Below are 24,810 nucleotides of genomic sequence, written 5' to 3'. Positions count from 1 at the left end.
ACCTAGAACCACTAAGAAACAGCATGCCATTTTAAAGCCTGTTGAGCTTTTGTTCCTCTCAAATAATCTCCCCTCGGCCATCCATCACATCAGTCGTAAAACTATGTCCTGACCAGTTCCCAGACTGACAATCCTGTTCCAAAGTCAAAACCCTTGTGACTCTGATCTGTTTTCCAGCTGACCTTTCCCTGGTCCTCGTTGTCATAACAATCATAAACAATCAATTGGTTTAATTCTGTCTAATGCCTTACTGTAATATTCTAAGAGTGCGCTTAGATCATGCTCTTACTGTAGATATCTCAGTATGCCTTACTGATTTATTTTCAATGGGAAATGGGCATTGGTTTTGTTCTGTTCATGTTCCAAACAGCCCTCAGTGTTTGAACTTGGCACCAGGCTGGTGACTGATCTATTATCCCAGTTGTCCTGTTTCCTTTTTGGCCCTGGCCTGTGACTCACCGGTGGCAGTGAGAGCCACTTTAATTATAGCGCCACAACATTCCAGCAGGACAGAATGAGGAGAGATAGAAATAGTTCACTGGAGAGAGTGGGGTGGGGTGGGGTGGGGGGGGGAGAAAGTAATATATTTTATTCCTATCCTATCTTCAATTTATATACAGAAATATGGAAAGTGAGAGAGAGAGATAGGGGGTGAGCGAGTCAGACAGGGAGAGGCTTGGCACAAGGCCTTCTGTCAAATTAAGAGATAGGCAAGCAGCATGCTACTGTTCACTCTGAGTCGTTCCTTGACCACTGCTGTGTCTTGACGTGTATCTCTCTCCTCCTATAGAGAAGAAAAAAAGAACATCAACCAATGGGTCAGAAACTTAACAAAGTGTTGGAAAAGGAAGGAGTCTCAACAAAAGCCTCCAATGGAGGTGAACAGTCGAAGCAGTGGGGAGAAGAGGGCCTTGAGGCACAGTCGGAGCCCAGTGAACAGGGCAGCGGTAGTCGTAGTGATGGGACTGGGAGCTATGGTATAGCAGAGGGACTGAGTGTCAGCAGCAGCCTGGCCACTGAGCAGGCTGCTGCCCTGACAGACACCCTCAGTAAGGAGCCAATGAGCCCCGCTCTAGGCAAGGAACAGAGCCCTTTGACCGCGGGGGGAGGGAACGAGGGAGGGGACAGAGAAGACAGGGCTGTCACACGTAATACAGACAAGCCAGAAAGTATCCTGAGCTCTGAAAGGAGCACACAGCGCTCAGAGCCCAAAACACAGAAGAAAGCTGCGGATAGTAAGAAAAGGGTGAGTACTGGGATAGGAGCTACAATGGAAGGACAAGTGAGAAGTAAATACCCTGCTGGTGGTGGGCACAGAGACTCAGATACAGAGGACATGACAGATAGGTCTAACACAGAGGACTTGATCTCAGAACCTACCAAGGAGGACTTCGTACTTCTGGAGAAGGATGAATCGTGGATATCGTCTGATGTGAGCAGCGCGATTGCTGATAGCAGGGACAAAGAGAAGGAAAAGACACAGTCTTCTGTAAAAATAATAGTGGAGGAGGATACGACTTCTGCCGCTGGTGTGGATATATCTCAAGACCTTCCAATGTCGCCTACTGACCCACAGAGGAACGTTTATTCTGCTGTGGATGATCACAGGCTCAGTGAGGACAGACTTCGGAGAGCTTCAGGAAAGAAACACCAGGAATCACCTTTGGGCAACGAAACAAACAAAACACAGAATTTGCCACAAGTAACACGGGATGAGGATACAAGCAGCACTGTAAACACTTCTTGTGTTATTTCCAGTAAAGGCAGCAGTGGTTGCGAGGCACAAAACCAACGTTCACAAACAGACTGTTCGGAAAGAGCAGATCCACATTTGGCTGAACCGGCAGGCATCGGGTGTCCCCCAAAGAAGGCTGAACGAACTGAAGCTGTCAAAGCTATTTCAGAGAAGGAGTCCAGAATTACTGCAGTTTGTGATCTCAAAACAGGCATTCAAGGCAAAGAACCAGCCCTCTTGAGTATTGAATCAACTCATGCCAATTCCAAGTCAAATGATATAAATAATAAATTCCCTGATGATAAAGACTGCACTCGTGATGATTTGGTCTTATTGAATATAGAAGAAGAACGTGATGAGAAAACAGAGGCATTATTCGCGCTCAACACAAAAACGAAGCCAGACAAACGCTGGGAAAAGACAGATCCCGTTAAGAGGGGTTCACAAACTGATAAAGAGCAGAAGGCCACAGCCACAGTCCCAGATGAGCATCCACAGGTAAAAGACACACAGAGAAGGGAAGTAAAAAGAGACTGTGTCACAGACAACAGAATTGGGCCATGTGAGTCAAATCAGTGTGAACCTGAAGTACACATGTCATCTTCAACAGGTGTCCCAGGATATCTAAAACCACCACATCTTCCTCAGCCTCCACCAAGGCCAAAGGCCAAAGGTACAGACATATGTGGGAAATCTATTCATTCACAAATAGGTGTAAAAAAGTTTGATAATGTAGAGAGCAATGATGGTAGTGTCTCCTTGCAACAGCAAACAACAACTTATACTGGAAAAGCAAAAGCAGTATCCTCTTCCACTGACACATGCACCTCCATCACCAAGCATCGACATTTAGGTGATGAGCAGTCTCAGAGAAAGTCTGCCTCGTCCTCATGCTCATTAGAACAATGCAATGTGATTCCCTCCCCTCCTCTGTCTGTGCCAACTCTAGAGGATAGTGATGGGCAGAGCCAGACTGTTCCCATGCAGAGGGAGAGAGAGCCTGTCTGTTACACTCATGTCATCACCCCACCACCCATCACTCACCTTCTGCCTGAGAGGGAGATGAAGAACGCAGTGCCAACACAACATAACAACAGTATGGATTTCACCCAGCCAGAGGACAGAACGACAGGTGCCTCTATAGATCCTTCTGTTCCAGGGGAGAGGCCTAAACCGAAGGGGCCTCCTCCACCTGTCCCAAAAAAGCCCCAAAATCCCTTCGTTAAGATTCCAGCAACAACACGCTCTATGGATGAACAGAAAAGAGGTGATGATTATCACCACAAAGAGGAGAAGAAGAAGAAGAGGAGGAGACATCCACATCAAGTCTGCAAAGGAAATGCTTGCGACACAGCTTCTCGGGACATGTGTGTGTTATGGGACGACACAGGTTCTGCTTACACTGTACCATCCAACGTGTACACGCCAGATAATTTTGATTCAATGGATGATTTTCCACAACGACAAAGGGCACCAACTAGAGAGGAAAAGTATAGAAATATCATCGATTTTGATGCTTGGGCAAGAATGGTCAAACTTGCTGCGGAAGAGGAGAAACCAAAACAACTTGACATGTTGGACGGACGACCTTTTTTGGAAAAGCAGGCTAAACTCAAAGGCCCACCTCCTCCAGTACCCAAAAAGCCCAAAAAGCCATTTGTTCCATTAGAAACGGTTCCAATCTCAGAGGACATAGCTTGGCCTTCAGATGACGAGGAGATACGAGAACTAGAGCTGGCCTTGTGTGAGAGAATGGAAGATGAAGACGATGACCCTGAACCCCAACCTGACACGGTCAGCACAGATGTCCGTTGGAAGAACCTCAGTGACCACAGTGACCGTAGAATCCATAGTGGTCTTGGTGAGCGTAGTGATCGTGAGTCTGTGGCTGAGCTTGAAACTGAGACATACAGGCCTGTGGCTGAGCTCATAAAGGAGACCAACCAGATGCACCAGAGGATCAGGCATGCAGACCGGACAGAACTCCTCACGGCCAAGTCCGTGATAAGGCACGCAGACCGGACAGAACCCCTCACGGCCAAGTCCATGATCAGGCACGCAGACCGGACGGAACCCCTCACGGCCAAGTCCATGATCAGGCACGCAGACCGGACAGAACCCCTCACGGCCAAGTCCATGATCAGGCACGCAGACCGGACGGAACCCCTCACGGCCAAGTCCATTGACAGGGCTGTGGACCTGGGCCAGAGCCTGAAAGTATCACAGATGAAGAAGGCCTTCGATGTCACTAAGAAGCCAACTGAAAAACCACCAGAGACAAAGCCTGAACCCAAAAAAGGTAAGAAAGTGCTTTGGATCAAATACTCTCCCTGTCTGTCTCTTTTATCTATATGTCTCTCCCTCCCTCCCTCTATATGTGTGTGTGTGTCTCTCTCTCATTCACACACACACAAAAACGCACACACACATCCATGTGAGGAACTTGAGTTATAAAGAAGCTATTTCTGTCAGATTGCAGTCTGGTTTTGAGCACCACTTGCAAGTCAATGAGTCACACTTGTCCTTTGAAACTATGGAGCGTACTGTACGCATGAGAATGTGTTAGTCAGGCCTTTGGGTTCAGTCGTACTGTACATAGAACAGTCCTGTGTCCCGTGTGGATCAGTTCGTAAAGCATGACGCTTGCAACACTAGGGTTGTGGGTTCCATTCCCATTGGGGACCAGAACAAAAAAAGTACACAAAATGTATGCACCCACTACTGTAAATCGCTCTGGATAAGAGTGTCTGCTAAATGACTTAAATGTAATAGAGTACCACAGTATGAGTCATAATACCCATAAAACCTAGAGGTCAAACAGGGAAATGGTTCCAATCGTTTTTCCGCCATTCATTTTTCCCATAGGGGATTTTTAAAACACTTAAAACAAGGTCTGTGTTTCGTGTAGGCTTACCCTGGCATGACATTTGATAACCATGTAAATCTCTAGGACAAGGTGACTTTTATCAATATATTCGCCTGTATTTACCCCCCCCAAAATGAAATGCTACAATTTTGTGAACTGTCTTGTGCTTGTTTTAAATTGACACAATACCTGCTGGCAAAGGTATCAGCTAGAGATGACATGCAGGCGCTTGCAGGGATTTGTAGTTTTGCATGATGTCTACTTTGATGCTAGTTAGCATTTTCGAATCTGAGAGTAAATAGAGCCGAAATATATTGATAAAAGTCACCTTGTCCGAGAGAGATTTACATGGTTATCAAAACGTCACGCCAGGGTAAGCATACACGAAATACAGCCCTTATTTTTAAGTGTTTCTAAAATCCTCTATGGGAAAAATGAATGGTGGAAAAACGGATTGGAGCATTTTCCCTATTTGACCACTAGGTGTTATGGGTATTATGACACCTCCACTGTGGGGTTCTATTGAACAAATTTACATTGACCAAGTGCAAACATCTGAGAAATGTGGTAAGCAGGATAGCATGAATGAATAAATGTGGAGCTGCCTGCCCTGCCATTCTCAGAATCACCCTTGCAGGCGCACTAAACAAAATAAAGGCCATTAGGTGACATTCAAGATGAGTATTATTTTCCTTGAAAATAATGGCACATTTTGTACTATTTTCTTTTGCTGTTGGTTTTGAATTAGCTGTCTTTGGGGTTATTGAAGTTTAACTTTATGTCCAATCTAGCAGGGCATGGGTTCAAGTGGGCAATTAAAAAATAAATGAGGCTAAGTCTGTAGCCAATACTCAATCATTTCTGAGACCATTGGCATTGGGCAAGTTCGTTTAGCATGGTCCGTTTCCCCAGGTGAGTGGAGATTTAACCTAAGGACCAATGGAATGGTATAAAATATGCAAACTCCGCCCAACAACGGCACCGGACCTTGCAAAACGAACACGCCCATTCTTCCTCAAAAATTCTGTCCATGATCTAGGCAGTTTTTTAAAATTATTATTATAAGCCTACTTGTGACAGTGTTGGTGATGCTTTCATAGACTCACTTAATAATTTTCACTGGAGCAAAATGCAATTTTTTTTAATTAAAAGGGTATCTTTATCATATAAATAAGACAATTGTTATCCTAGAATTCCTCGTATGTAAGAGGCGGGGATGGAACAGGGCGTTGCTTCCGGTTCATAGAAGTGGAGTCTGGAGGGAAAGAAGAATACTCGAACGGCAAAACGAGTGTAACAAGGAAAATCCTAACGGACGAAGGCTAAACTACCATATTCATGTTTTCATATTGATTACCTCGCGTTCACGGAAAATTTCGCATAGATTTAGGAGGTAAGGAAAATAGACCGGTCTGTATTTGCAGTAAACATCTTGCTGCTAGCTAACCTACCCGGCTGTGCACCGTTTATGAATGGTAACAGCCAGAGCCATGGATAAAATATGCACTTTTGTTATAATAGCTCGCTGGCGGTGTCTATCATGCTCCAAATTCTAGCCGATAGCATCTTCATGTAAATTAATGAGCATCTTTATCGATGCATTTATTAGACAACGCTTTAGCATGTCTTTGTTAACCTCATTTATTCTCCTGGGTGTTGATCTGCCTTTGAAAATCATTACTAATGAATTGCACATAAGGAAGTAGCTAGCATTTTTTCTAGCCACACAATGCATGGCTATTGTCCACCTTTACAGCGTATGGAATCAAGAATAGCCTGCCTAGCTATGCTCTATGGTCAAATTTGTTGGTTTATTATTACACTGTACTTCAATTTCTGCTTTGACCAATCACCTGTATTAATCAGAAGCATATATGCAGATTACAGCACAGGACCCAGTCATCTAGTTAATTAAATAATAGCTAGCTAACGTTACACATTGCTTAGATAGCTAGCTACATGATCTGTGGTAGCTGCTGTTAACAACGCGGGTGTATTTAAACACACTAGCGTTGCTTTCAATTGTATTGGGTTGCACAAAAACAGTCCGCGGGAAGCCAGAAGTTAAATACAATTCCATTTCAACTTACTGTGCCAGTGGGCAGAACGGTTGGTCATTATGACGGGGGAATTTGATACAAAATATTTAAAGGATCATATTATTAAACAGACTTTCCAAACGTTGGTCTGTTGTAGACCCACTTCTTCTCCGCTTACCTCATGTCAAAATAAAAGTCCTGCACATGCGCCATAAGATGTGGACAAAAAAGGAAAAACTTGTTTTGACATGAGGTAAGCAGATAGGAAGTGGGTCTACAAAAGCCACGTTTGTAAAGTCTGTTTAATAATATCATATTTTAGATATTTTGTCTCAGAAGGAAGTGGGTCTACAAAAAACCCACGTTTGGAAAGTCTGTTTTAATAATATAATCCTTTAGATATTTTGTCTCATTCCTGCCCACCTGTACAGTAAGTTGAAATGGAATTGTAGTTAACTTCTGGCTTCCCGCAGACTGTTTTTGTGCAACCCAATACAATTGAAAGCAACGCTAGTGTATGTAAATACAGCAGTCTGTGGCAGTCAATTGTGTGTCCAATGATGTGCATGATGTCCAGTCTAATAGGTCATAAACTGATAATAGATGCCACTGTGGTGGGGTTGTCTCAGTTCAATTCTAGACTAGAGTTATCAGTCTGTCTACTGCACCTCTTCTTGCCAGGAAAGAGTAAGCATATGGCCTACCATTGACTGACCACAATTTATCATTTTGAACACAAATGCATTAATTTGGTTAGATAATGTGTCCTTTAGTCTACCTCCCAATACCTAGGGCCTACTATAGCAAATGTTTTGGATCACTTGTATAAATTGATCATGATCTGTTTCTATGGGTTTAGTTGCACGATTTAGGATGTATGCACACATGACTGTAAGTCGCTTTGGATAAAAGTGTCTGCTAAATGGCATATTATATTATTATTGTTATTATAAATTAAAGTCTATCAGGGGTGAGAAAATACATGATCCACCTCTGTTTAGCAGCAGAATATATTTGACTCTAGAACTTGCTGACAGACATAACTGACCTATAGATGCCATAATGTTGTGCATAGTAAACGTATGTATGACCCTTCCATTCCAGTTAGATGCACAGCTTCAACTGTGACTCGATAAGATAAATGGAAGGGTGATTCCATGTCTCGGATTGAAGTACTGTGAGATATGCTGTTCAGTCAGTAAAAGGATGAAGAAGACCATAGGGGTGCTGATATGTATGTTGGAGTGGTGCTACCCCAGAGTTAGTGGTCCTCTGTAGCTCAGCTGGTAGAGCACGGCGCTTATAACGCCAAGGTAGTGGGTTCGATCCCCGGGACCACCCATACACAAAAAATTTATGCACGCATGACTGTAAGTCGCTTTGGATAAAAGCGTCTGCTAAATGGCATATTATTAGTCCTTTATGTGCCATTCTGCTCTCTGGAAAGTAGGTGATCATGCTGAGGGAAATTAGGCATGTGACGTGTGGAGCACATCTTGTTGGACGGTTCATGTATGTGAGAGGAGAGCCTCTCCAAAATGAATCATCAGGCCTGAAACTAAAAATGGAACAACGTGTTCTGTTTGTCAAACCCTGCATGTCCTTCTCTGACTGCATGATGCAGTTGTAGTAATGCAGGCGTTGGTCATATAGCCACAGTATCATAGGAATAGCTTATGTCCTGTACCCAAGGCTTTGACCCAGGAGGATATTTGAACAAACAGGATATTTTAACACTTGCTGTGTTAATGGCGGTTCCTGCTCCAAGAGAGATCGACGTGTGACTAGGAGGGTCTTCAGGACAAATGGATGCTATCCTATGTTTAGGCTAATATGATTTATATGAAATATAAATAAATAATGTATTATTTGTTCACTGGCCCCATTTCTTCAGAAGGATGCAAACCCATGACCTGAGTATACTGTATGAGTTGGGAGATGGGCTTGGTTGCGCTCAGTCAGAAGAATGTAACGCCGTAGCTCTAGAGAGAGGACAGCCCATTGATACATGTACCAGCTCCTTGTATAATAAAAACGACCTTGATTAAACACCTTTTATAATTGAAAGACCATCTCTTCCCTCCGCATGTAGTATACTCTGATTAGTCTCTTCACCACAGGGACAGCTTCTGTGTTATTCAGACCAGTTCTGTCTGTACTACCATTCAAAATGAGAGCTCAGAGCTCCCAACAACAAACTCAGATTCTACCCAGTGCTTACATCAGGTCAATTGATAGGCTATTCACTGCATTCTGGTTATCCTTACAAGATTGTGAGGTCATCAGTGAACATTCTGAATAGATGTTGAAGGTAGCAGCATCTGGGTTAATACTAGCGCTGGGAATTGCCAGGGACCTCACGCTACGATATTATCACGATACTTAGGTGCCGATACGATATGTATTATGATTCTCACGGTTCTGTATGTATTGCAATTTGAAGTTCCAAACATATTGCTCACTATATTTCTGCTGCAGAGATACTACAGAGAGCATGAGAAAATGAGTTTTGATATGTAATTTAAATAAAAGTGCTGAAAACATGTTGGCTCACTGTTTAAAAAGAAGATGGAGAACGAGCTATAGTATGAAAAATACCGGAATTTTGGTGTAGGTACAGCCGACCAACGCTATGTAGCAAAAAAGCGTTTTTATTTTTTACAAATCGATACTTTGGGTCAGTTTATATATCGATTATAATATTGTTCAAAATTAATATTGCGATATGTAACTGTATCGATTCCCCCATCACTAGTTAATAATAAAAGTAGAATGACTGATGGCGAGCATTTCCTTATAGTCTTGTCTATTATCACTGTCTGCCATGCACATTGTGACCACCATATGGGCTAAAGGAAGGATATAACTTCTGCATCCACTTCCTGTTAAGGAAACAAAGCTACGTCTGCAGGAAACCATCAGTCATCAAAAAACAACATCCCATATGAAGGATGGTGGGAGGATCAAAATTAATTGAATCCAAATGCCAACAAGAGTGAATGTTTTTATATGGGTGGCACACTGGCAAAATGCCTACTGTACAATATCTCCTCAAGAGGATCCACCAGGTCAAGGTTTCTGATTTCAAGGTGCTGTATTGTGGCTATGCGCTGCTTTCTGTTGGGGGCTATGGGAGACCGACACAAAGAAGCCTTTGATGCTAAACTGTAATTGATTAAGCTCTTCCTGCAGTAGGATGAGCTCTTCTGATTGGAGCCTGCTCCCTGTGAGGCGTGATGGGAATCTATCATCTGTTGTTATGGAAACCGAGCTATACGCTAGCTAGACTGAGCTCTCGTGGAACTTTGTGGCCAGCTTATACCAACATTTAGCCTGCCAAAGGGAACATTTGGGCAATGTGAATAAAGGCTGGCTAAGTAGGCTAATAAGAAGGGCAGTGGATGTTGAGTTTGTCAAAATAACTAATCTTCCTAGGTTCATAGTTCATACACACAAACTCAGCCAGCACCTCATTTGATCAGATGCACAGAAAAGTAGACTACAAAGTCTGCCTCAATTCTGACTGGGAGCCAGCTCTGCCATCAGGCTTGGGACAGCTTAGCCGTGCTCTACCATTTTGAGGCAGAGATGGGGATAAATCTGACTTTATGAGACTTTAGTGAGTCAATGGCAATGTCCTATTAAGCTTTTAATGTGTGCTCTGGCTGGAGTGGCTTCACATCAACTGAGCCTCAGTTTGTGTAGTGAACGGTGGCCACACCAGTTAGTTTTTAGTGTAATGTACACTCATAAGAGAGGGTCTAAAGATACATTTGAAGTTTGTAATATTTGTAATGAACAAATACATGTGAAGTAGTGCTGCTGAAATGTTTAAAGTAGCTACTGAGAGGTCTGTCATAAACTGTGTCACTATCTATCGCCTTTTGTACACTTAACTACATGCCCTTAGTAACCCTGTTCTAGCATCTGTCTGACATCTCTCCCTGACTGTCTCTCCTTCTGATGGCAGATATGTTCAGGCGAGTGGTACGAGCAAGTAAGTTCCGTCATGTCTTTGGCCAGGCACTGAAGAACGACCAGTGCTATGACGACATCCGCGTCTCCCGGGTCACGTGGGACAGCTCCTTCTGTGCCGTCAACCCCAAATTCGTCGCCATCATCATCGAGGCCAGTGGGGGCGGAGCCTTCCTTGTCCTCCCTCTGCTAAAGGTGAGTGTGTCACTGTCAGCCAGCCAACTAGGCATCGTCATGGCTCCTCCTGTCTCATCAGCTTGGAATACTTCCTATCACTGTTGGCCTAGATCTCAGTATTAGTTACATTCAATCGCTCCATTCTGTTTCAGTGTGATTGGATTATTTGTTATTTCCTACGTTTTTGATTACTGACAGAGCCTATATGCAATCATGAAAATGAGACCACAAAATTAGATTACCATGCTATTTTACCATGCTGGATATGTGTATGTGCCAATCAATTCAAGATCTTTTTAGCAGAATGTGAGGGTGCACTGTAGTTTCACTGCAAAGGGGCTTGCCCACCTTTCGAACGACCACCAATTTCGGGACAATAGTGCTATATGCTGAATGGGTTTTAGATAACATTTCTAGGTGGTTTAATTCTAGTGACAGAAAAGTGAATATGAAAGAAGCTCCCAATGCCGGGGATTGATCAGTCTGACTAGAGAGCGGGTGTTGTGGGGGTGTATAGGGGAGATGTGTGAACAGCCACACAGCAATTGTCTGTGTGTGTCTCCTCTCCTCTCCTCTATTCAGTACCGAAGAGCTTGCCGCTGCTGTCAGCAGATTTTACCGTATATGGCTGTCCAGCACTTTGCATGTCAGGCTGCCCATGGCTCTACGCTGACCTTTTTGAAAAATGTAGGCGCACGCAAATACATTTTTTCTAGGCGCACTCATGCTCCTACACGGAACAAAAATATAAACGCAACATGTAAAGTGTTGGTCCCATGTTTCATGAGCTGAAATAAAAGATCCCCAAAATGTTCCATACGCACAAAAATCTTATTTCTCTCAAATGTTGTGCACAAATTTGTTTACATCCCTGTTAGTGAGCATTCCTCCTTAGCCAAGATAATCCATCTACCTGACAGGTGTGGCATATGAAGAAGATTAAACAGCATGATCATTACACAGGTGCACCTTGTGTTTGGGACAATAAAAAGCCATTCTAAAATGTGTTGTTTTGTTACACATCACAATGCCACAGATGTCTCAAGTTTTGAGGGAGCGTGCAATTGGCATGCTGACTGCAAGTATGTCCACCAGAGCTGTTGCTAGAGAATTGAATGTTCATTTCTCTACCAATGTCGTTTTAGAGAATTTGGCAGTACGTCCAACTGGCCTCACAATAGCAGACCACATGTAACCATGCCAGCCCAGGACCTCCACATCTGGCTTCTTCACAGGCGGGATCGTCTGAGGGGAGGTGGGGGGGGTGCTGAAGAGTATTTATGTCTGTAATAACACCCTTTTGTGGGGGAAAACTAATTCTGATTGGCTGGGCCTGGCTCCTCAGTGGGTGGACCTGGCTGCCAAGTGGGTGGGCCTATGCCCTCCAAGGCCCACCCATGGCTGCAACCCTGCCCAGTCATGTGAAATCCATAGTTTAGGGCCTAATGAATTCATTTCAATTGACTGATTTCCTTATATGAACTGTAACTCAGTAAAATCTTTGAAATTGTTGCATGTTGCGTTTTATATTTTTGTTCAGTAACTCCCTGGCTTAGTTTTATATTTACATGTACATCTCCCTTTTAATTTGTGTGTGTTCTCAAATATCTGTTGTAGTCCCTTAACCTCCAGTCGGTCCTGTCCAGTCCAGTACCAGCAGCCTCACTAGCGGTAGCAGCAGCCTCACTAGCGGTAGCAGCAGCCTCTCTAGCGGTAGCAGCAGCCTCACTAGCGGTACCAGCAGCCTCACTAGCGGTAGCAGCAGCCTCTCTAGCGGTAGCAGCAGCCTCACTAGCGGTAGCAGCAGCCTCACTAGCGGTAGCAGCAGCCTCTCTAGCGGTAGCAGCAGCCTCACTAGCGGTAGCAGCAGCCTCTCTAGCGGTAGCAGCAGCCTCACTAGCGGTAGCAGCAGCCTCTCTAGCGGTAGCAGCAGCCTCACTAGCGGTAGCAGCAGCCTCTCTAGCGGTAGCAGCAGCCTCTCTAGCGGTAGCAGCAGCCTCACTAGCGGTAGCAGCAGCCTCACTAGCGGTAGCAGCAGCCTCTCTAGCGGTAGCAGCAGCCTCACTAGCGGTACCAGCAGCCTCACTAGCGGTAGCAGCAGCCTCTCTAGCGGTAGCAGCAGCCTCTCTAGCGGTAGCAGCAGCCTCTCTAGCGGTAGCAGCAGCCTCACTAGCGGTAGCAGCAGCCTCACTAGCGGTAGCAGCAGCCTCTCTAGCGGTAGCAGCAGCCTCACTAGCGGTAGCAGCAGCCTCACTAGCGGTAGCAGCAGCCTCTCTAGCGGTAGCAGCAGCCTCACTAGCGGTAGCAGCAGCCTCTCTAGCGGTAGCAGCAGCCTCACTAGCGGTAGCAGCAGCCTCACTAGCGGTAGCAGCAGCCTCACTAGCGGTAGCAGCAGCCTATCAAACTGCCTGCATTGGAATTTACTGTTACATATGTCTTGTTCTAGAACTGACCGCATTCCCCCTGGGGGAGAGGCCTGTGTATAGGGAGTCTAATTAGTGAACTTACTCGGTCAACAAACCCAAACTATCCCTCCCTCCCTTGATCTGTATTGTTACCCCTCCTCCTGGCAAGTTGTTACCGTGACAACAAAAGTAATGTCAGATGGGGAGAGCATGTTAGGCCCCAGGAGGTCAGACCAGTGATTAGATTTCTTCTCACATCCAGCATCTCATAACTGAGTTTTGAGCCTGATATTTCTATCTTTTATTAATAGCTGGTCGAGAGAAACACTGAGAAAAAGTCAGCATCAGCATAGCTGCAGACTTAACGAACCATTAACTACAATACATACATACCTCATTCATACAGTAATGTATAAGCTATCTCTATCCCTTAGCCAAGTACAGATGCCATAGCTCTGACTCTGGGGGGCGGACTGATTTCTTTATCAGGATGGGAGAGAAAAAAATGCTGAGGTCAGCAACAGCCTAGCCAGGGACCGGGCTAGTCACAAAGCCCTTTCGTGACGTCAGGCTTCAGATCAGTCCTGTGATGTGTACTGTCAGTGTCAGCTTGGATTAACCCACAGACAGAGGAGCAAAGAGAAAGAAGTGGGTCCTTCTCCTCTCATCACTCATTGATCCAGTGGACAGCAGAGGTCAAATGCTGACCCCCAGGTTCCTGATGTCACCTCTGATTGGATGGTCTTTTTTTTGTAAATCTTTTTTTTTAGGGGGTAGATCATCTTTAGTATTGCAGATAGATTGTGGCTTCCATCAATGTAGTTGTTTGCATCATTTCCAGTCCATCATATTTGTAAAAATATATTTTTGGTATATTTTATTTGATAATTTTCCACCTAACCCTACCTCCCCTCCCCTAATTGGAGTAAACTAATGGACAACAATACTTAGGCTTCTACTTCCAGTTTATACATACTAAACTCAGCAAAAAAAGAAACGTCCTCTCACTGTCACCTGCGTTTATTTTCAGCAAACTTAACATGTGTAAATATTTGTATGAACATAACAAGATTCAACAACTGAGACATAAACTGAACAAGTTCCACAAACATGTGTCTAACAGAAATTGAATAATGTGTCCCTGAACAAAGGGGGGGTCAAAATCAAAAGTAACAGTCAGTATCTGGTGTGGCCACCAACTGCATTAAGTACTGCAGTGCATCTCCTCCTCATGGACTGTACCAGATTTGCCAGTTCTTGCTGTGAGATGTTACCCCACTCTTCCACCAAAGCACCTGCAAGTTCCCTGACATTTCTGGGGGGAATGGCCCTAGCCCTCACCCTCCGTTCCAACAGGTCCCAGACGTGCTCAATGGGATTGAGATCCGGGCTCTTCGCTGGCCATGGTAGAACATTGACATTAATGTCTTGCAGGAAATCACGCACAGAACGAGCAGTATGGCTGGTGGCATTGTCATGCTGGAGGGTCATGTCAGGCTGAGCCTGCAGGAAGGGTACCACATGAGGGAGGAGGATGTCTTCCCTGTAACGCACAGTGTTGAGATTGCCTGCAATGACAACAAGCTCAGTCCGATGATGCTGTGACACACCGCCCCAGACCATGACAGACCCTCCACCTCCAAATCGATCCCGCTCCAGAGTACAGGCCTCGGTGTAACACTCATTCCTTCGACGATAAACGTGAATCCGACCATCACCCCTGGTGAGACAAAACTGTGACTCATCAGTGAAGAGCACTTTTTGCCAGTCCTGTCTGGTCCAGCGACGGTGGGTTTGTACCCATAGGCGACATTGTTGCCGGTGATGTCTGGTGAGGACCTGCGTTACAACAGGCCTACATGCAATCTCTCAACCTATTGCGGGCAGTCTAAGCACTGATGGAGGGAATGTGCGTTCCTGGTGTAACTCGGGCAGTTGTTTGTTGTTGCCATCCTGTACCTGTCCCGCAGGTGTGATGTTCAGATGTACAGATCCTGTGCAGGTGTTGTTACACGTGGTCTGCCACTGCGAGGACGATCAGCTGTCCGTCCTGTCTCCCTGTAGCGCTGTCTTAGGCGCCTCACAGTACGGACATTGCAATTTATTGCCCAGGCCACATCTTCAGTCCTCATGCCTCCTTGCAGCATGCCTAAGGCACGTTCACGCAGATGAGCAGGGACCCTGGGCATCTTTCTTTTGGTGTTTTACAGAGTCAGTAAAAAGGCCTCTTTAGTATCCTAAGTTTTCATAACTGTGACCTTAATTGCCTACCGTCTGTAAGCTGTTAGTGTCTTAACGACCGTTCCACAGGTGCATGTTCATTAATTGTTTATGGTTCATTGAACAAGCATGGGAAACAGTGATTAAACCCTTTACAATGAAGATCTGTGAAGTTATTTGGATTTTTACAAATTATCTTTGAAAGACAGGGTCCTGAAAAAGGGACGTTTCTTTTTTTGCTGAGTTTATATACATTTCATGGACATGGGACATTTTACAATAGTTATCTCTTTTTTTATTTATTTGTATTTTATTTTTTTATCCCACCCTTCAGCTACCCTCAACCCCTCACATCTATCTCTAAAAACCATCCAGTCTTTTGCTGTGATGTTTCACAAAAGTTCTGAACCTTTCTATTCTCATAGTTTACACAGATTCTAAATTTAAGATTAACAACTTTACTAAAAGTACTATAATATTATTGATCAACTGACCATGGCTTTTCAAATCACCCAGCAATGCTATTTGCAAAGATACTGTAGCTTTAAGTAAATTATGTGATTATTTTTTTTAAGCCATTCCTTAACCTGCGACCAAAAACAAGCTTCATATGGGCATTACCAAAACAAATGATCTAATGATTCTGTCTCTTCGCAGCAAAATCTGCAGAGCTGGGATGGTTGTATCCCCCTTATACATTCTATTGATCAACTCTATGTGAAGGAGATGTGTCGCGCTGCATGAGGCAAATGGTGAAGCTGGTTGAGAGAAAGCCAATCGTGTGCAAAGCTGTCATCGAGGCAAAGGGTGGCTATTTGAAGAATCTCAAATATAAAATATTTTGATTTGTTGAACACTTTTTTTGGTTACTACATGATTCCATATGTGTTATTTCATAGTTTTGATGTCTTCACTATTATTCTACAATGTAGAAAATAAAGAAAAACCCTTGAATGAGTAGGTGTGTCCAAACCTTTGACTGGTACTGTAAGTATAACTTTTCAATGCCTTAATATTTAATAATTGTCATTATATATGAATGGTCTTTTTTAGGAATGTTAGCCTGCGGAGTTTGTAAATGACCATGTACACTGAGTGTACAAAACATTAGGAACACCTACTCTTTCCATGACATAGACCGACCAGGTGAATCCAGATGAAAGCTATGATCCCTAATTGATGTCACTTGTTAAATCCACTTCAATCAGTGTAGATGAAGGGGAGGAGACTAGTTAAAGAAGGATCTTTTAAGCCTTGAGACAGTTGAGACATGGATTGTGTATGTGTGCCATTCAGAGGGTGAATGGGCAAGACAAAAATACTTTGAACAGGGTATGGTAGCAGGTGCCAGGCGCACTGGTTTGTGTCAAGAACTCCAACGCTGCTGGGTTTTTTCACGCTCAACAGTTTGCTGTGTGTATGAAGAATGGTCCACCACCCAAAGGACAACCAGCCAACTTGACACAACTGTAAGAAGCATTGGAGTCAACGTGGGCCAGCATCCCTGTGGAACGCTTTCGACACCTTGTAGAGTCCATGCCCCGATTAATTGAAGCTGTTCTGAACTCAATATTAGGAAGGTGTTCCTAATATTTTGTACACTCAAGGTATAATCCTGCCTTGGGGTTTTGATTATCGTAAAGAATATGAATGAAAGTGCTGAAAGAAAGTAATAGTTAAGAAATGCCAGGCATGTACATGAACAATGCCAGGCATGTAAATGATCTATATTGTGTCACAGAGAGTACATTCTGTCCCCAGTATTCATTCAGTGGTGCACCGCTGCTACTAAAGTGTTGCCGCCACACCCAACAGTTTTGGGGATGGTAAAAACGCTTTCAGTGGAAACTTCATTGACTAAAACCAGACAAAGTTTGTAGAAAAGATCATTGACTTATATATATTTTTATAATGTAATCTTTGAGAACAAGAAATCACCAAATTATAACCAACAATTATGAAACCAATCAAATCAAACAATGAATTTAGGACTGTATTACCGACCAGTCACGAAGGGCACAAGCTCAGGGGCCCCGATTGGGGTCCCCATTGATTTTGTTATAATGTTTGAGCATAAGAACATAAAATTGGCCATGGCCTTCGCGACCCCCTCCCCTTTCCGCGACCTTTGCCACCACTGCTAAAAAAAGTTATTTAGGGAAACACTCGAGTAGTGTGTGTATATATAGATGTCCTTTAACCTAACGTTGTATTTGTATTCCTTCACAAGCCAACTCTTGGTCTTTGCCAGTAGGACTAGGGGCTCGGGGCTCACAGTTCACCGTTTCTCCCGTCTTTGTTACTGATCTCTAACAGTCATACTGAACCTCCTCTTTCTCTCTCCAGACAGGTCGCATAGACAAGGCCTACCCAACAGTATGTGGTCATACAGGTCCTGTCCTGGACATAGACTGGTGCCCTCACAATGACCACGTCATCGCCAGCGGCTCAGAGGACTGCACAGTCATGGTACGTACAGCTAGTTTTCACTGCTTACATCTTTAAAATGGTGACACTATGTTCAAGATGTCTTGGCCCAAGTATGAATACCTACCTACTACACATGTTTAGACTCTGTATGTGCATCTTACCTAATAAAGGAAAGCTCTTTACCCCATAGATATTTTGCAATGAACTCTGTGACATCTCTAAATAGGCCCAGTGTCGTCCAGGGTAGGGGAGGGAATGGCCGGCAGGGATGTAGCTCAGTTGATAGAGCATGGCGTTTGCAACGCCAGGGTTGTGGGTTTGATTCCCACGGGGGGCCAGTATGAAACATTTAAAAAATGATGAATGCACTCACTAACTGTAAGTCGCTCTGGATAAGAGCGTCTGCTAAATGACTAAAATGTAATGTAAAATGTAAAGAAGACTATGAGATCGACGTGGGATCAATAGCCCTGTCTGTCTGTCAGTGTGCTGCACATGCTAGTGCTGCAGCCTCAGCCTCCCTGGTGTGCTCTATACACAAAGCATGTGTCATAGCGTAATCCAATCCACAGCCATAAGTGGATGGTGGGGCGTTGAGGTCATCCTGTCAGAATGTCTTGTGTCCTTATTTGGTCTTAGACAAATTAAATAATGTCTGGAGCAAGAGGTTGACAAGTCCACAGAGAGGTCCATACAATATTTGATCTAAATGTAGTTTATATGATACGATAGACCTTAAAGATGGAATACTAAAACATTTTAGAAAGGTCTGCTCTCTGAAACATATGTTATGCAGGTGAAATATGAAATGTTATGCAGAACTTATTCCTTTCTCATCCTTGTTTCTGCCCCCATCAGCTCTCTGCTGCCACCCTTAGACTAAACACTGTTAGTACATACTGCTAACATTAGACAAGCACATCCATAGTGTACTGACATCTAGCTAAGGTTGATTGTCTCAAGGGGTTGAGGAGAATTTAACTCTAGTCTGTTTGTGTCCATAGTTATAAATGAGAAAATGGCTATAAATGAGTAGAAGGCAATGGTATCATGACTAACTTCATCTCTCGCTGTCTCCAGGTGTGGCAGATCCCAGAGAATGGGCTGGTCACCCCGCTGGCTGAGCCTGTGGTGGTGTTGGAGGGACACTCCAAGAGGGTGGGCATCGTCACCTGGCACCCCACGGCCCGGAACGTCCTCATGAGTGCAGGTAGATACAGGTTTAATACACTGCTCTCACAAACAAATACACAGTTACATTTTCAGTGACATTAGATTGTCTGCAGGAGTATGCCACTTTCAGGATGGAGTTCATTTGTCACAACAGCTCTGAGAATAGGCATTGTATATATTTTCCACTCTACTGTGGGACTGCACTCTGCTACCAGGCAGTGGCATGTGGATTTTGACTGTTGTTTATATGTGTCTGTCCCACAAGGCTGTGACAACCTGATCATCATCTGGAACGTGGGGACGGGCGAGGCCATGATCCAGCTGGAAGACATGCACCCTGACGTCATCTTCAGCGCCTGCTGGAGCCGCAATGGAGCCCTCATCTGCACCGCCTGCAAGGACAAGAATATCCGTGTCATTGACCCCCGCAAGGAGAAGATCGTGGCTGTGAGTGGGCTGGGGACTCTGGGGGAGATATGTTGGCTGGATATGCACTCTTACTGTAGCACTCTGTCTCACACACACACACACACACACACACCCTCCTACCAACACATGTCATTGGTGCTGAAACATGCGATCCTCTCTGACCGATGTGTTGTGTTTCAGGAGAAGGACAAGGCCCACGATGGAGCACGGCCCATGAGAGCCATCTTTCTGGCTGACGGAAACATCTTCACCACCGGCTTCAGCCGCATGAGCGAACGGCAGCTAGCCCTCTGGAACCCTGTACGTCACCTCCAACCGGACACACACGGAAATCTGTCAATGTGCCCTTGAGCGAGGCACTTAATCCTAATTGCTCCAGGGTCGCCATTGATAATGGCAGACCCTCGCTGTGACCCCACTCTCTGAGGGTGTCCCGGGAGAGTTGGGATATGCAAAAAAAACACATTTAAAATTCACACGAGTAAAATAGGACATATATAAGAACCCACCAAATTATTATTTATTATACACATACAGACAGACAGACGTTCATGCACTCATAGATGCACATATCCTTATCTAACCACATGAAATGTATTTTTTGTTTTGACAGAAAAGCATGGAGGAGCCAATATCAGTCCACGAGCTGGACACCAGTAATGGAGTGTTGTTGCCCTTCTACGACGCAGACACCAACGTAGTGTACCTTTGTGGGAAGGTGAGGATGATATACAGTGGGGGAAAAAAGTATTTAGTCAGCCACCAATTGTGCAAGTTCTCCCACTTAAAAAGATGAGAGGCCTGTAATTTTCATCATAGGTACACGTCAACTATGACAGACAAAATGAGAGAGAAAAAATCCAGAAAATCACATTGTAGGATTTTTTATGAATTTATTTGCAAATTATGGTGGAAAATTAGTATTTGGTCAATAACAAAAGTTTCTCAATACTTTGTTATATACCCTTTGTTGGCAATGACACAGGTCAAACGTTTTCTGTAAGTCTTCACAAGGTTTTCACACACTGTTGCTGGTATTTTGGCCCATTCCTCCATGCAGATCTCCTCTAGAGCAGTGATGTTTTGGGGCTGTCGCTGGGCAACACAGACTTTCAACTCCCTCCAAAGATTTTCTATGGGGTTGAGATCTGGAGACTGGCTAGGCCACTCCAGGACCTTGAAATGCTTCTTACGAAGCCACTCCTTCGTTGCCCGGGCGGTGTGTTTGGGATCATTGTCATGCTGAAAGACCCAGCCACGTTTCATCTTCAATGCCCTTGCTGATGGAAGGAGGTTTTCACTCAAAATCTCACGATACGTGGCCCCATTCATTCTTTCCTTTACACGGATCAGTCGTCCTGGTCCCTTTGCAGAAAAACAGCCCCAAAGCATGATGTTTCCACCCCCATGCTTCACAGTAGGTATGGTGTTCTTTGGATGCAACTCAGCATTATTTGTCCTCCAAACACGACGAGTTGAGTTTTTACTAAAAAGTTATATTTTGGTTTCATCTGACCATCCAAATGCACTCTAGCAAACTTCAGACGGGCCTGGACATGTACTGGCTTAAGCAGGGGGACACGTCTGGCACTGCAGGATTTGAGTCCCTGGCGGCGTAGGCTTTGTTACTTTGGTCCCAGCTCTCTGCAGGTCATTCACTAGGTCCCCCCGTGTGGTTCTGGGATTTTTGCTCACCGTTCTTGTGATCATTTTGACCCCACGGGGTGAGATTTTGCGTGGAGCCCCAGATCGAGGGAGATTATCAGTGGTCTTGTATGTCTTCCATTTCCTAATAATTGCTCCCACAGTTGATTTCTTCAAACCAAGCTGCTTACCTATTGCAGATTCAGTCTTCCCAGCCTGGTGCAGGTCTACAATGTTGTTTCTGGTGTCCTTTGACACCTCTTTGGTCTTGGCCATAGTGGAGTTTGGAGTGTGACTGTTTGAGGTTGTGGACAGGTGTCTTTTATACTGATAACAAGTTCAAACAGGTGCCATTAATACAGGTAACGAGTGGAGGACAGAGGAGCCTCTTAAAGGTCTGTGAGAGCCAGAAATCTTGCTTGTTTGTAGGTGACCAAATACTTATTTTCCACCATCATTTGCAAATAAATTCATAAAAAATCCTACAATGTGATTTTCTGGATTTTTTTTCCCTCAATTTGTCTGTCATAGTTGACGTGTACCTATGATGAAAATTACAGGCCTCTCTCATCTTTTTAAATGGGAGGTCTTGCAAAATTGGTGGCTGACTAAATACTTTTTTTCCCCACTGTACTTGTTAGAGATGCATTGTATTTCCTAAGTCACTGTCTTATCCCCCAAACCCAATATTGTCTCCCATCTGGATGGAGGATTAGTGACTTCGATCTTTCTGGGTGGATTTCACAGGTTTTAACAGTAACCTCTCCTCTGTTCAGGGTGACAGTAGTATCCGGTACTTTGAGATCACGGACGAGGCTCCATTCGTGCACTACCTCAACACCTTCTCCAGCAAGGAGCCCCAGAGAGGTGTGGGCTACATGCCCAAACGAGGACTGGACGTCAACAAGTGCGAGATTGCCAGGTAACAACCGTACACTCGGTGTGATAGCTTTGAGAACTTCTCCTTTTGTCCACTAGAGGGAGGACATGTTGCAGTATTTGAGAGAACAGTCCCAATGCCTTTGATTCTGCGGCTGTACATCCTCATCATGTTTTGTCTATTTTACTTGCAGGTTTTATAAACTGCATGAGAGAAAGTGTGAGCCAATCATCATGACAGTCCCCCGAAAGGTTTGTGTCTTTTACTCTTTGAATATTCTTTGACATTGATGCTGTAGAAAAGAGTGCAATTGTTGTCTAAATCGGGCAATATTAAAGAATAGATTACCACCACTGACTAGAGTACAATCCTAACTGATACCATTCTATCCATCTATCCATCCATCCCACACATTCAGTCAGACCTGTTCCAGGATGACCTGTACCCGGACACAGCAGGACCAGACTGTGCCATCGAGGCGGAGGACTGGTTTGATGGGAAGAACGGCGAGCCCATCCTGATCTCCCTGAAAAACGGCTATGTCCCCGGCAAGAACCGCGACCTCAAGGTGGTCAAGAAGTCCAATGTCCTGGAGGGCAAGCCAGCCAAGAAAGCAGCAAATACCTCGCCTGCCCAGAGCAAGGCCTCTCCACATCCATCTATAGTGAGTAGGACTGGACACTTACAGTAACAACTGTCAAGATATATTAAGACAATATAGTGAATAAAACTGTACTTTTAACACAGCCAATAGACAAGATGTGTTAAAATAAACCAAGAAAATCAGCTACAGGAACACAGTGAATAGATTTGATTCTCAACAATTTGATATCAGAACAGTACTGGAACATTTTCTGCTATGGCATTTTAGCCACCAGATGGTTTGTGAAACAATGTATCTTGTCATTATTTAACTGGAAGTTCTTTCTATGCTTTATTGCAGCAAAATGAAGGGAAACTGGAGGAGCTACTGCAAGAGGTCAAGTCGCTCAGGGACCTCGTCACCCTACAGGACCGTCGAATTGCCAAACTGGAGGACCAGATGTCCAAGGTCGCCATCTAAGACTCAGCCCCCCGCTCAGGACCATTCATTGATTGGGAGATAAAGTGAACAGGGCCAGTTACTGCCAAAATATGAGAATTCGGCTTCATCATTCCGCTTGGCATCTTCCCAGCGACGATCCCCAAGCACACATTCCAAGATGAACTTTGTTTTTTTATCATCATGTGTACCCTTCACACTTTCCTCTAAAATACTTAGAGAAAAAACTGTTGCAATTCATAGTCTACCTTTTTACTGGGGATGAAATGCATTTAAATAACTGCCATTGTTTTGGTTGACGGAAAAGTCTTACCATTTTGTTATTGTTTTAAGTTGTGGTCAAGAATATTCTGATGTGAAGTTTGTACTTACTGCGATACTCTCAACCATAGTATGTAGCCACCAGTATTGCCATATTCCCTTGATTTTTGTGCTGCCAAATTTTAATGGTGTGTGTGGGTGGTTGTCATTTATTTTGTATTTTCTCCTGTTTTGCATTCCAGTTACAGACTATAGGGTAATATAATGATTTAGTCAAAGAGAAGGATTATCTTCGAACCAACGTAATCTGTTACACTGTTGCAAAAGGAAGAGAAAGAAATCAGAGTTTTTCCACCACGCCAGCTGCTCGTATTAAGCATCAGGTCACTGAATGTGAAGGAAGTCCTCCTGACGATACTGTTAGCTCTTCTGGGTGTAGATTTTAACAGTGGGGGTATCGGGAGGCAGTGGCGTAAACTGCAGCTCTCGCTGGTGTAAATGTAGTGGTGCCTCTGTCACGCTGTGGATGGTATTATGGGTCAATCTGATGTCCCCCTCTCTGGTGCATTTTGTGGCATTGGAAAGGGACCACTCTCTCAGCATTTCTTTCACTCGACCATCTAGTTTATATAGTTCGGTGCATGCAATAAAGATTTTACACATGGAAATGTCTTCTCCACAATAAATCCCTTAAATTCTTTCTTTGCACTAACTTCTCTTTCTGCCTTTTTCACCTCTGTCCGTCTTCCTGGCTTGAATGAAATTAGCCACACACTGAAGCAGGCAGAGCAATGCACAGTCTGATGCTAGACAGATCTCAAGTGGATTTTAGAAACAATTATGTGAATATACAGTATAACATTGTATCTTTGATAATGCCACATAATCTGAAATTATCATAAAAAATGACAACTAGGACAATTCAAGATTCCAATAATTAGTCTAAGTACAATCATGAAAGGTCCTTTGGTCCATCAGCAGAGCGCCAGTGGCACAGTTTAGAGGGGAAAAACATTAAAAGCATAGAGTAGGGGTTTTCATTGCCTTGGCGGGCCCATAAATATGTCATTTTCTGTTCCTGGCTTCCTGTCCAGACAGAGGCTGCAGCTCCTGTGCTTCTGGTTGGGGGCTGTTCTCATCAGAAAACATGGAGGGAAGGGGAGTCAGAGGGGCTGTGTCTGGCATCCAGACACACCGGGAACCAGTGGGCGGATAAAGGGATGAACGTGGACTAGGGGGAATTTGTAGATTAGATGGAGTTAGATGAAAGGATAGAAGTGGAGGGATGTTCAAGGAAGATGAGGTGGATTTGGTGGGAACTTGTTTTTTTGGGACATGTTACCTACTTGATATGTTTTAAGCTACATTAGATTCAAGTCCTGCTAATATAGCATTTACATGAGTTAATGGATAAGGATTACTGAAAGGCTTACTAGGACACATTTCACTCCTTTATTTCCCTTCTCTTGATCACTCCTTTATTTCCCTTCTCTTGACCACCCACCTCTTCAAATCTTTTGCTGGGAAAACGGCC

General features: G+C 44.2%; 1 protein-coding gene across 3 annotated transcripts; it reads left to right on the top strand.

The window, feature by feature from the left end:
* The first annotated feature begins 1,186 nt into the window (after nucleotides 1–1,186).
* LOC121573799 (coronin-1C-A) lies at nucleotides 1,187–23,984 on the top strand. 3 transcript variants are annotated; one of them, XM_041886098.2, is made up of 11 exons: nucleotides 1,187–4,034; nucleotides 10,611–10,810; nucleotides 17,764–17,886; nucleotides 18,928–19,057; nucleotides 19,286–19,467; nucleotides 19,630–19,749; nucleotides 20,063–20,167; nucleotides 21,870–22,015; nucleotides 22,167–22,224; nucleotides 22,392–22,637; nucleotides 22,917–23,984. In XM_041886098.2, exons 1-11 carry the CDS (start codon nucleotides 1,271–1,273, stop codon nucleotides 23,034–23,036), a joined length of 4,194 nt encoding a protein of 1,397 aa, XP_041742032.2. In that variant the 5' UTR covers nucleotides 1,187–1,270; the 3' UTR covers nucleotides 23,037–23,984. The 3 variants fall into 3 exon arrangements, with proteins under 3 accessions (XP_041742032.2, XP_041742034.1, XP_041742035.1); XM_041886100.2 differs by lacking the exon at nucleotides 1,187–4,034 and adding an exon at nucleotides 5,633–5,994 and having other exon boundaries at nucleotides 10,604–10,810; XM_041886101.2 differs by lacking the exon at nucleotides 1,187–4,034 and adding an exon at nucleotides 5,634–5,994.
* Nucleotides 23,985–24,810: the final 826 nt, after the last annotated feature.

This window comes from Coregonus clupeaformis, chromosome 9 (assembly GCF_020615455.1).
Source record: "Coregonus clupeaformis isolate EN_2021a chromosome 9, ASM2061545v1, whole genome shotgun sequence".
In the NCBI taxonomy this organism is placed as follows: Eukaryota; Metazoa; Chordata; class Actinopteri; order Salmoniformes; family Salmonidae; genus Coregonus; species Coregonus clupeaformis.
The sequence above is the reverse complement of the archived record's forward strand: the minus strand, read 5'-3'. Positions and strand labels throughout refer to the sequence as shown.

Excerpts from the sequence above, each read along its gene's own strand:
- LOC121573799 (XM_041886098.2), top strand. The coding sequence starts at position 1,271 with ATGGAAGGACAAGTGAGAAGTAAATACCCTGCTGGTGGTGGGCACAGA. Across the intron at positions 19,058-19,285 it reads GAACGTCCTCATGAGTGCAG|GCTGTGACAACCTGATCATC; the intron begins GTAGATACAGGT and ends CTGTCCCACAAG. Across the intron at positions 22,638-22,916 it reads CCTCTCCACATCCATCTATA|CAAAATGAAGGGAAACTGGA; the intron begins GTGAGTAGGACT and ends GCTTTATTGCAG.